Source organism: Gossypium hirsutum, chromosome A02 (assembly GCF_007990345.1).
Source record: "Gossypium hirsutum isolate 1008001.06 chromosome A02, Gossypium_hirsutum_v2.1, whole genome shotgun sequence".
NCBI classification, from domain to species: domain Eukaryota; kingdom Viridiplantae; phylum Streptophyta; class Magnoliopsida; order Malvales; family Malvaceae; genus Gossypium; species Gossypium hirsutum.
This window is the reverse complement of record NC_053425.1, coordinates 47,856,009-47,869,010: the sequence shown is the minus strand read 5'-3', so window position 1 is coordinate 47,869,010 and position 13,002 is coordinate 47,856,009. Positions and strand designations below refer to the sequence as shown.

General features: G+C 31.6%; 1 protein-coding gene across 2 annotated transcripts; it reads left to right on the top strand.

The window, feature by feature from the left end:
• Positions 1 to 5,279: 5,279 nt before the first annotated feature.
• On the top strand, positions 5,280 to 8,517 carry LOC107951155 (ubiquitin-conjugating enzyme E2-17 kDa). 2 transcript variants are annotated; one of them, XM_016886088.2, is made up of 5 exons: positions 5,280 to 5,617; positions 5,763 to 5,842; positions 6,420 to 6,547; positions 7,832 to 7,936; positions 8,192 to 8,517. In XM_016886088.2, the coding sequence occupies exons 2-5, from the start codon at positions 5,773 to 5,775 to the stop codon at positions 8,333 to 8,335; spliced, it is 447 nt and encodes a 148-aa protein (XP_016741577.1). In that variant the 5' UTR covers positions 5,280 to 5,617; positions 5,763 to 5,772; the 3' UTR covers positions 8,336 to 8,517. The 2 variants fall into 2 exon arrangements, with proteins under 2 accessions (XP_016741577.1, XP_016741578.1); XM_016886089.2 differs by having other exon boundaries at positions 5,465 to 5,617; positions 5,770 to 5,842.
• The last annotated feature ends 4,485 nt before the right edge of the window (positions 8,518 to 13,002 follow it).

Genomic DNA, 13,002 nt, shown 5'->3' with positions numbered 1-13,002 from the left:
AAATCATGAGAAGTCATAAATTAATCAAACCTCTTGTACCACTGCCTTGGTGACTGTTTCAAACCATAAAGGGACTTTTTCAGCAAGCAAACATAGTCCTCTTTTTCTGAGACTGTAAAACCCTCTAGTTGTTGCATGTAAATATCCTATTTAAGTTCTCCATGTAAAAATGCAGTTTTTACATCTAACTGCTCAAGCTCCAAATCATGCATGGCCACAATACCAAGCAAAGCTCGAATCGAACTATGCTTCACAACTGGGGAGAACACATCTGTGAAGTCCACTCTTGGAATTTGACTGTAACCCTTTGCAACAAGCCTTGCTTTATATCTAGGTTCTTTAACTCCTGGAGTCCCTTCTTTCTTTTTAAACACCCATTTACAACGAACAATCTTCTTACCTTTAGGAAGTTTCACAAGATCCCATGTTTTGTTTTTGTGAAGTGATTCCATCTCCTCTTGCATAGCAAACATCCATTTTTCTGAGTCTTCACAGCTAACCGCCTCAGAATAATTAGATGGCTCTAGGTTTGCATCTATATCTTCAGCCACATTTAAAGCATAAGCAACTAAATCAGCTTCAGCATACTTCTTTAGAGGTTTAATTTCTCTTCTAGTTCTATTTTTGGCGATAAAGTATTGTGGTGAAGAAGCAACTCTATTCTCAATTTTTGTACTAGCTTGAGGAGTTGACTCTATATTAATCTGATGCTCCACCTGCTTTTGATTTTCTTTATTGGAAGAGTCTTTAAGAGATAAGTTAGGTAGCATAGCAGTTTTATCAAAAACAATATCTCTGCTAATCACAACATTTCTATTTTCAAGACACCATAACTTATACCTTTTACACCAGCTTTATAACTAAGAAAGACGTATTTAATGGGTCTTAGTTCCAATTTTCCATTATCAACATGAGCATACGCAGGGCACTCAAAGATCTTTAAATCAGAATAATTAGCAGGATTACTAGACCATACCTCTTGTGGAGTTTTTTTTCTCAATGGCAACAGATGAAGATCGGTTGATCAAAAAACATGCAATAGAGGCTGCTTCTGCTCAAAACGACTTTCGTAAGTTGGCATTTGACAACATACATCGAACCTTCTCTATGATCGTTCTGTTTATTCGTTCTACAATGCCATTTTGCTGTGGAGTATGACGAACTGTCAAGTGTCTCACGATCCCTTCTAATTTGCACAATCTATTAAACTCATCAGAACAGAACTCTAAGCCATTGTTTGTACGGAGGATTTTCTTTGTTTTCCCGTCTGTTTTTCAATCATAATTTTCCAAGACTTAAACGCGGAAAACACATCGCTTTTCTACTTCAGGAAGAATGCCCAAACTTTTCTGGAAAAATAATCAATAAAGGTTAGCATATAATTAGCTCCACCTCTTGAAGTCACTCTAGATGGCCCCCACAGATTATAATGAATATACTCCAACGTTTTCTTCGTGTTATGGATTCCTCTGGTGAATCGAATTCTCTTTTAGTTCCCAAAAACACAGTGATCACAAAAATTCAGTTTGTAAATTTCTTGCCCATCAAGAAGTCCTCTTTTGCTCAATTCTGCCATGCCATTCTCACTCATATGCCCTAGGCGCATATGCCAAAGTTTAGTAATATCATCATATGACAAGGAAGAGGAAGCGACAGTTGCATCACCAGTAACAGTAGAACCCTGCAAAACATATAACTTGGCAATCTTTCTCTGCCCTTTCATCACAACAAGGAAACCTTTGGAAATATTTAAAACCCTACTTTTAACTGTGTATCTGTACTCTTTTGAATCAAGAGTACTCAATGAAATTAAATTTCTTTTTAGTTCTGGAACATGTCGTACGTTACTAAGTGTTTTGACAACTCCATCAAACATCTTAACTTTAATTGTTCCAACACCTGCGATTTTACACGAAGCATTTTTTCTATCAAAACAACACCTTTAGACACTGTTTCGTAACTTGTAAACCGATCCTGATTAGGACTCATGTGGAAGGTGCAGCTTGAATCAAGTATCCACTCCTCGCTTACTTTAGAATCATTGACAGAAGTGACTAGAAGTTTACTATCGCTGTAGTTTTCTACAATATCATCTTCACCGGAATTTTCTGGTTGTTTGCCCTTTTGATTGCAGCCTTCCTTTTAATCTTGTTCTGTAGCTTATAGCACTTAGATTTAATGTGCCCTTTCTTCTTGCAGAAGTTACAAGTTTTACCTCTGTTTGAAGACTTTGATCTACCTTTAGATTTACCACGATGATTCCGTTCCTGTGTCCTACCACAATCATCATCAGTATTTCGATCTTGTCTTCCACGAACAATGAGACCCTCTCCCTAAGAGTCAGGTTTAACCACAAGATGCTTCATCTTATTATACAAGGTTAAAAAATCATAAACCTTATCAACTGTGAGAGACTCGCGGGTATATAAAATCGTGTCTCTAAAGGTTGAATAAGACCGGGGCAATGAACAAAGTAGAATCAACCCTAGGTCTTCCTTATCATACTGAACCTCTATGGCCTCCAAGTTTGAGAGAATTTCTTTAAACACTGTTAAGTGTTTGTGTACAGACGCACTTTCCTCCAAATGATGAACATAAAGGCGCTGCTTCATATGCAACTTGCTTGTTAGAGTTTTCGACATACATATTTGTTCTAGCCTCTTCTATAATGCATCAGTGGTCTTCTCTTTCATCACATCCTGCAAAATTTCATTGGACAAATGCAGATGTAGTTGTGTTAACGCCTTTCGATCCTTACGCATCTTCTCTTCATTTGTTAATGTCGAAGGCATCTTATCTATCCCTAGCAGGGTATCCTCTAGATCCATCTGCGCAAGAACTGCTTGCATCTTAATCTACCACAACGCAAGTTTGGTGTTGCGATCCAACAACAGAATTTCATACTTTAAAGATGACATTACCGTGATCGAGATGAACAACCCGAAAACTCTGATACCAATTTGTTTTAAAAAAATAAAAGTAAAAATAAAAAAATAAAATAAAAACACAGATTTTTACGTAGAAACCCTTTCGGAAAAAAAAATCACTGCCAGAGGAGAAGAAAATTCACTATGTCGAATTCGAATTATTATTACAAGAGGAATAGACTATGTTTATTTATAGGTTTGTAAAGCCATATTCTAGTAAGACTAAAACACCTTATTCTAATCAATATCAAATAAATGGAATTTAATAAGGTTTAAAAAACCTTATTGTAAAATAAAATAAAAGAAGTGTAATTCTATATGGATTCTTCTTTTATTTATTTTACCACTGTATTTTATTTAAATAAGGATTCGGGTTACTTAATTCTAACACAAGCCTATAAATAGGCATAATCTATTCCTCTTGTATTAATTCGAATTCGACATAGTAAATTTTCTTCTCCTCTGCCCGTGGTTTTTTCCCGAAAAGGTTTACACGTAAAAAATCTATGTGTTCTTTATTTTATTTTTTATTTTATTTTCACAAAGGCAAACTTATTTTTGAGAATTCGAGACGTCGCGTGCTAACTTACGGGATACGACCTTTTGTTACCTCGAGATAAGAAAGCCTTTTATATATGTTTTGATTTATTTAAGGGATTTTACTAAAAATATATACATTAATACAAAGAGGGATCGTGTTTTTAACTCCTTTCAAATTTTCAATTTTCGACACTAAGGACATCAAGTAATTAATTAGGTACCAATTTTGGGCGTAACGAGGGTGCTAACCCTTCCTTGTGTGTAACCGACTTCCGAATCCGTTTTTTAAACTCTGTAGACCAAAAATCGTTGTTTTAAATCAAACATTTTATTAAAACGATCAAATTACGAGGTGATCTGATCACACTTCATAAAAAAGATTAATGGCGACTACATTTTCATTTTTAAAATAAAAAGTCGATTTCAAAAAAAAAAAGTTCCGACACCCATTAACAGTGTTAAAATTATTTTGTTAAATTCAACTTTATTACAACACTATTTTTTAGTTATATTGCTACAAAGTGAATATTATTTATTTCAAAATGTCACAACAACAAATTCATACAATTATTTTAATGGTAGTGACTAATTTACACAATTATTTCATTTAAAGTGACTAACTTAATTATTTTATTCAAAGTGACTAACTTAAAAAAAAGAGTTTTAGAATGATCAAACTAAGGTTAACTCTATCTTAAAGTGATCATCAGTATAATTTACCCCAAACAAAATTAGGGTGAACAATTTACAAGTTCGATCCAAAAAATTTAAAACCCAATTTACTTTTAAAACAAAATTAACTTACCTCTAAAACCAAAAAAAAAAACCAAATAAACGTATTTTAGATCGATTTGATCCAAAATCTACATTTAAAAAAAGTATACAAACTACTACCTGACAAACTAAATAATTTAACACAACACAGTATAACACAAGTTTCATAATCCATCACAACATTGCAACAAAATTATTTTCATTAACAATTTTTTTATTTATCAAATAATGAAGTGAGTTTTGCTTGAATGGGCGTCAAATGCTGAAATGAACCGTGTAGTGAAAGTGAAGGATCGGGTTTGGGTGTAGTATTTTTGGGTTTAATTTATTAATTCAGTTTAAATATCAATTGGATTTAATTTTTGGATATTGGCCCAATTAGTATAAATTTTAAGGGTAAATTATGTAACTCAACTTTAAAAAATTATAAAAAGTCACTAAATTATTTAAAATTTTTTTATTTAAAATATTGGATTATTATTAATTTTTTTACAATTAACGAGTTCTAAGCAACAAAAATAAATGATTGGTACGGTAGTTCAATATCTATCAACAAGTAAAAAAATATATTAAATCCAAGTCAATCTAATGATCAATGTATAATATTAGAAAAAAAAGTTTCTTAAATTTTAGTTTGAATATTCATGACGTTTAAAGTTGTTTCATAAGAAAAAAATAGACTGTAAAAGAGAAGGGGAAGCAAAGCTTTTGATTGGTGGAGGTGATGAAGATAGAAAAAGTTATACAACATTAATTTTAACAATTTATTAATTTAAATAAAAACTTTCAAATAGTTTAATGATTATTTTATAACTTTTTAAAATTGAGTGACGAAAACATAAATTTACTAATAATTTAATGACAATGAATATAATTTACCCCGATTACAATTAGATTCTGAATTGAGTTTAGGTTTATAATATATAAAATATAAAAATAAAAATAAAAATATGATTTAAAACCGGTTAATTCAATTTTAATTTTTTTAATCAATCCATTTTGCCCAACTTTTTAAACCGAAACAAAAATCAACTATTTGATTTTTGCACACTCCTGCAAATTACCATCACGCGCCACACGCGGTTGCCAATGCCATCTCTAAAGAGAAGGTATCCGTGTCAAAAGAAATACAAAATAAAATTCTCTTATAATCGCGTGGGGTCTACAAACATAGCCAATCAGAACACAAAACATCCCAATTTTTGCCTTTCTCTACATAATAATTATAATTATTATTATTAAAAATTGATTTCTGGGAGATTTCTTTTTTAAGCTTTATTTTTGCCTCTTTACATTTCTCCGCTACTTTCAGCAAAAAAAAAAAAAAAAAAAAACCACCCAAACAGACAATAGACTAGGACAGGAGGATCTCTCAGGTACTTGTTCTTTTTTATCTCTAGTTTCCTCTTTATTTCGTTTTATTTTTTGGTTTCTCTTCAATTTAAAATTTTCTTTGTTAGACACAAAAAGCGATCTAGCTTGAAAATTTCTATTTTTTTAATAAAATTTTGTTTGTTTTAGGGTTTAGGTGATGGCTTCGAAGCGGATCTTGAAGGAGCTCAAGGATCTCCAGAAAGATCCTCCTACCTCTTGCAGCGCAGGTTCATTTTTTTTTCTACTTCGTGTTTCGATTTGTTCATTTCTGAATTTTTTAGATTTGTTCGTTGAAACTCTTTTTTTTTTTTGAAAAATTGATTAGAAATTTTTTAGATATCTGCTTTTGAAAAAGAAAATTATGACATAATAATTACTATTGCTGCATAATTCAATTTGAACTATATATAACGAATCTATTTTCTATACTTATTATTGGTCTTTTCATTTTGACCATGATGATTCCATTTTATTCTAACTACAATATATTTATTTTTTATTTTTTTAAAATTTTCATGTCTAATTATTAGTTAATTATTGTTCATGTCTGTTTGTTAAGGTGTTATTTGGTCGTACGAAATTGTTCATGTATAGGTGAAGTTTGTAAGGAAACGATTTGGATAATTGCATGTATTGAGTATATGAACTCGTCATTTCTGTTATATGTGCTTAAATTTCTTAAGGCAAATAAGAGTAAGGATGAGTGGTTCGTTCAATTTTAATTTGGGAAAAGATTATCATAAGATTACTTGGTGATTGTTCATCTAACTATTGTCCTTTTGCTTATTTTTACTATTGAATTAGGCCCTGTTGCTGAAGACATGTTTCATTGGCAAGCAACTATTATGGGTCCTCCTGACAGTCCATATGCTGGTGGAGTGTTTCTAGTCACCATTCATTTCCCTCCGGACTATCCATTTAAACCACCAAAGGTAGTTGATTGTATTCCTGAACCAAACTAGTTTACATTCTTTCTTGCCTTGGCTCTATAATTTGTATTTTTAGCTATCAAGTGTTGTTATCCTATATCTGTTAATTACTGGATTTCCTGTGGTCTCATTTACAAGTTTGGTCCTTCCACTTATTACTTTTGGTTTCAGTTTGGATGCATAACATTAGTATTCAGGTTGTCTATTTGTAGGCCAAGTTGAGCTACACGTGAGGGGGAGTGTTAGGTGATGTTATCCCACATTTATTAAGTATTGGTCATATTTAAGTTGTGCCACTCCACTTATTACCAATTGGTTTTAGGTTGGATGCTTAACATTATCTTTATTGACTATATATTTGACTGTAACTGGCTGTCTTTTTCATTTAAAATCATGCCACTATATCTCTAAGTGCCTTGAAGAAAATTTCTCAGCATATTCTGCAACTTTTTTATGTGAACAAGCTATTTTTTTTATATATAACCATCTATGCAAGTGCTGTAGAGTGTAGACAAGATTGTTATCTCCTCAGAATTCCAATAAGATTTTTTTTATTTATTTTTATTATGTGGACCATGTGGTGAATGTTCTTACCTTTTCCTGATTTACATATCAACATTTGGTGGGATGTGTATATAGCATAAATGTTTAAAGCCTTCATGTTATATGGCTAATTCCTTGTTGTAGATACTGTGACCAAGGTGTCTCAGCAGTGCAAGTGGCTTATGCAAACATTGCTTGACAGTGAAATGAGTAAATGCTAATTCTACTTGATTGCCTTTTAGCATTTATTAGCTTATTCTGGCGCACCAATGTTTTTATCTCCACAGGGCATGTATGCATGCAGAGTGGTGCATACACATGCATGTCGGATGTCCAATGGTTTAGTTTTTGCATTAAAGGCTATTGTTAGGTTGTTTTCTGAACCAAAATTTATATGATATATTGTTAATCTCACTTCTGTAAACAGCATCAGGTAAGATCTTTCTCCTTCACGGGCATGTGGGTGCTTAGTTATGGCTTCTCACATTTACTATATACTTCTTGTCTAAACAAAAAGTAGTTTTGCTGGATGCTCTGGTAATATATTTATAGTTTTGCTGGAGCCAGATCGCTAATTCTTATTGTAACAGGGTAAAATATAGGGTGAAATTGTTCCTCGTTTGTTCCATCTTAATGGCCTTATAACATGCTTGTTTCATAGCTGACCCTTGACCAGCTAGTTTCTCTTGTATTTTTGTTCAACTAACCTTTTATTTTAACTTTTTAAAATTTCCTCCCATTCAGGTTGCATTCAGGACAAAGGTCTTTCACCCAAATATTAACAGCAACGGTAGCATTTGCCTTGATATTTTGAAGGAGCAGTGGAGCCCTGCCCTCACCATATCCAAGGTTAGTTCAACACGCCCAACTGCCCATTAAGTACAAGCATATTCTATTTGAATATACATTACCATGTTCTTCATAACACCATTAACGACAAATTTTACCTTGTTAAAATGAAAGACTATGAGCAAGCCCTTACAATTTAGCATTTCATCTACTGGCCAAGTTGTTTGCACCGTGGATCATTGTTCTGTACTATCATGTAATGGCATTAGGAATGGGGGATCTGTTCTTATTTTTATTTATTTATTTTTATTGTAGGTATTGCTATCTATCTGCTCACTCTTGACGGATCCGAATCCTGATGACCCATTGGTGCCGGAGATTGCCCACATGTACAAGACTGACAAGAGCAAGTATGAGACAACGGCTCGAAGCTGGACCCAGAAGTATGCGATGGGTTAACGTGCTACTACGCATGTAAAAAGGAGGGCTGCATTCCAAATAACTTTGGTCTTTAAATTAAAATGTGTAAGAATCAAATATGCGTGAACTGTCACCTCTATATTTAGTGGACCAAGCCCTGCTTGTTTGTATGGAAAATTATGTTTGAAACTAAAAAAAGAGCCCCCCCAACTCTTCTAATACCCTCTCGTTTCCAGTCTACCGAAGCCCTGGTGTTCTTGCCATTATTACTGAAAGCTTTAAAGACCTTTCCTTTGGTGTGCGTGTTGAAACTGGAATCTTTTGATGCTTAAAATGACGAATAAACATCCTGTTTGTAGAAGACGTTACCAAAAAGGTGTAGAAGTTTAATCTCGTAGGAGAGCAATCGGCCAATTCGGTTAAAAAACAACTCAAACTATTGATTTAAGCGATTTATCGGTCTAGTAAATCCAATCTTTTTTTTTCAAGGATGCGAAATAAAAAGACTAAAATCTTATATATTTATTAATGTATATTATTTATAAAGTTTTTTCATTGAATTGGTGTTATTAATCAATTGTGATTTAATTTAATTAGAAAATTACTAGAAAAATCATTTATTTACAAGCTAAGTTATATGAACGTTTTTAACTTTTTTATTTTTCTATAAAACTATAAAAAAATTATTCATAATAAGATTTGAACCAATATTTAGTGTACAGTTTTTTTTTTACCATTTGAATTAAAATAAGTTTTAGTTTTTATTTGAAACTTTAAGAAGAATATTTGTTACATATTTGTATATTTTATTTTTTTTTAAAAAGTCAATAAATTTTTTTCATGTGATTGGATTTGAACTTATGGTATTTCCAACAATAAAACATTAATTTTTACCACTGAACAAAAACTTTATTTTAATATGATTTTTACATCTTAATTTTATTTGCATGTTTTAATATCTATATATTTTATTATTTATTGTATACTATTTTCAATTTATGTTTTAAACTACGTGGTTTTCACATGTGTGATAAAATTTTTAATATCATAAATATATTTAAAACATAAAATAATATATATTAAAATCTTGTTAAAGTTATGAAAAATAACTAATAGATTTAACCTGTTTTAACTACTTATAAAACGGAATGCTAACCCTAATCTCTTATATATATACGTGGTGGGCTTTGATCGGTAAAGGTATGCGAGCCCAGACATAAGGCAATATCCAAAATTTGACCAAACCCATTGCATTGGTACACAGTATGTATTCATAGGCATGCAATAGAGCCCATTTTAAGTTTCTCTCCCTCTTGATATGATCATGAAGGTGCACATCATAGTTATTTGTCCTTTTTGCCAGCAGATTACAGATACATGTGGTACTGAGGAAACCATTGGAGGCCAAAAATTTGGTTAGACCTTTTTATATTCTAAACTGGAGATTTAAGGAATGGAGAAACTGAGACTTTGCTAAAGTCGTGTCCATAGTTTTCCATGGAAAAATCCTAGGGAAAAACCTAGGCCATCCCTATAAATCTGAAATAGCATGCCCACAATCCCCCACTTTAGCAGATGATCAGCTTCATCTGCGCTTTTCACGTTCTTGTTATTATTTAAAACAAAATTCTGGTTTAGTCATTCAAGAATTAATGTTTTTAATGTCTTTCAAAAAGGTGAAGTATGGTTATAAAATTAAATTTAACATCGGATCATCATTCCAAAACATCATGCTGGCCCCGTTGGATTGACATCACTCGCCCACCTCTCGTTCAACCTTCCACATCATGATCATGATGATTTTCTTCATCTTTGAATTTATTTCATACTAATTAACTCGGTAGTGGTATCAGTACCAATTGTATTGGTTGATATGTAGTGTTGTAATTGAAAATTTGGATTTATATTGATTGTACCTATACATTTCAATTAATTTTATTTTTACTGATAAGAATATTGTGTACAAACCGACAAATAGTCAATAAATTTGAATTAGCCTAAAACTATACATTGTTTCAATTCAAATACGATTTTGATAAAATTAAATTTAACTATAATATATATAAATATTAATATAGAAAAAATAATATTTTGTTATTTCTTAATTAATATAATGAATAATTGGTATAGCTTATGGGATGATCTAATTTTTTGATGTATAAATAAATTTTTTCTTGTTTATTTTAAATTTGTTGAATGATTGGTTGTATTTGTCAAGTTTATGAATAAGCATTTTATCATGCTTGTTGGACCACAAGCAGTAATCAATTGGTAAATCTGTTTGAACAACATGTTGAATTGACTTTTGAGTGAATTGCACAAAATCGGTTGTGTAACACCCTAATCCCGAATACGGAGTACTCGAATACTAAGGCGCTACATCAGGTCACCGGAGTAACCCAACAAAATTTTCAGATAATTTTAAAACATTGAAATACATTTTATATAAGAGAAAATACCATACATAGTTATACTGAAAATAGTAATAAAAGTAGTTATACAAAATATGTGGAGCTCCAATATCATCGTATATCAAAATAGTCAACATAACAAAAAAAGATAAATGAGTTACAGACCTACAAAAAAAATACAAGTAAGGCCTTAGGAATACAATGCCCACTAATAGATAAGGTACTGTATTATGAATACGTGAAGCTAGGAGTCTCTCGTCCCGATGTTCCTCGGACACGAACAAAAGTCTACAAATCTGAACATTAAGAAAATTCGAAGGCTGAGCTTTACAAGCTCAGTGGTACACAACAAATCTACCATACTTCAAGCAAATCATAAATATAAGCATGCAAATCAAATGTATACATAGAAACATGACATGAGCATCGAATAATTAAAACATGAGTCATTAAATCTACATAACCAAATCGCTTGCATATCAAACTTGTCAAACTTGTTAGATTGCACATACTGCTCAAATAATCGGGTATCCGGATAGTCCCGCGCCACTCATAGCCGCTAGTCAAATAATCCTGGGTGTTCATAGGATTATCCCGAGCGCCACTCATGGCCTCTAGTTAGGTTAGAGCACGAAAGCTGAGTGCAAATAAAGCTTCAAACATATAATCACAAAAATACAACCATGAAATTTGAGTCTCATACTCGTTTCAACTTACTTATCATTCTAGCTAAAATATTAACTAAAGAGATGTAACAGTCTGTTACCTTGACATTCTGACCTTTCCTTATTAAAAAATTAATAAATTTTAATATATAACTCTAAATCAAGCACCGTTTGTTTTAAACGAAACTAGACTTCTATACGGTTATAGAGATATAAGGCTTGCTTCCTATTTTATCTTATGAAATTTTTGGTGATTTTCAAAGTCACTGCTAAATCTGTTTTATAAGAATTCTGCTGCGAGATTTTTATGACCTTTCAACACAAAAAAATTTATATATTTTAAAATACAAATAAAAATTGATCTCCGTTTGTTCTAAACGAAACTAGACCGATTCACGGTTACAAAAATGTATAGATCACTTCTTAATTATTTTTACAGAATTTATGGTGAATTTTCGAACTTACAGTTCATGTAATAATCTATTTCTAGCATATTTCACAACTAAGTTTTTGGCTTCATTTTAAAACATCCAAACAATATTTCCACCCAAAGACATATAACATGCATGCATGATCATACAAGTATCATATTTATGACTTATCAAGAAGTATAGGAGAGTTAGAGGGTACCACCTTGATGAAAGAACACCAACAAAGTTTCTTGCCTAGCTCTCCACCACTTTGCCTTTACCCTTAGCTTTAGAAGATTCACCACCCTTTAACTAATAACCATGTAACACACAAGATTTCCCACATAAAAAAATAAGAGTTGATAGGATGTAAAAATACATACTTTAAATAAATAAATAAAAAAATAAAAATATGAGAAGATGGGTAGACTCTTCCTCAAACTCAAACTCAAACCCTTCCAAACACCAAACAAAAAGAACCTCCACCTTTATCCTTGACGAACATAGATATATATATTTTCTTCCATGGAACTTTATATATATATATATCAAGACCCTTACCTTCTTTGAGAATTGGAAGATAAAAAAAAATGGTGAGAACTCACTCAAATCTCTCTCCCTTTACATAACTTATTAAGGAAAAAAAAATAGATGAAGAAGAGAAGGGAAAAAAAAGGAAGAAATGAAAAAGGAAAAAAAAAAGGGTGATTATAGTATAGAAAAAAAATAGGGACAAATTCACTTTATCCCATACCTCAATCTACCAAACTATCTTTTCTCATTAATTGGGAGAAGATTTTTATTCAAAAAAATGGTAAAATGCCATATTAGCCATTCATCTTCTCTCTACTTCACACAAGCTTCCCAACATCCTTAATTTCTTATAGAAAATGTCCAAAATTCACCCAAATTAATTCCAACAAAAACCCAATCCCAAAATAATTTATCCATCGCCAACCTAGGTCAACACTCAAATGTTGACTCGAGATTTTGGGGCCGTTACATGTTGAATCGATTTTCTCTTTTAATATATATATTTTAATTTTTATAAATTTTCAATAATTTATTTCATTAAAGCTGGACTAGTCAATTGAACTGGTTGAGTTGAGAATCGGTAATCTGACCATCAATCTAATTTTAAAAACCTTATGTTTTAGATTTAAAATTTATTTAATCTTATTCATTTGATTTTTGTTAGTATTTTTCATACATTAAATATA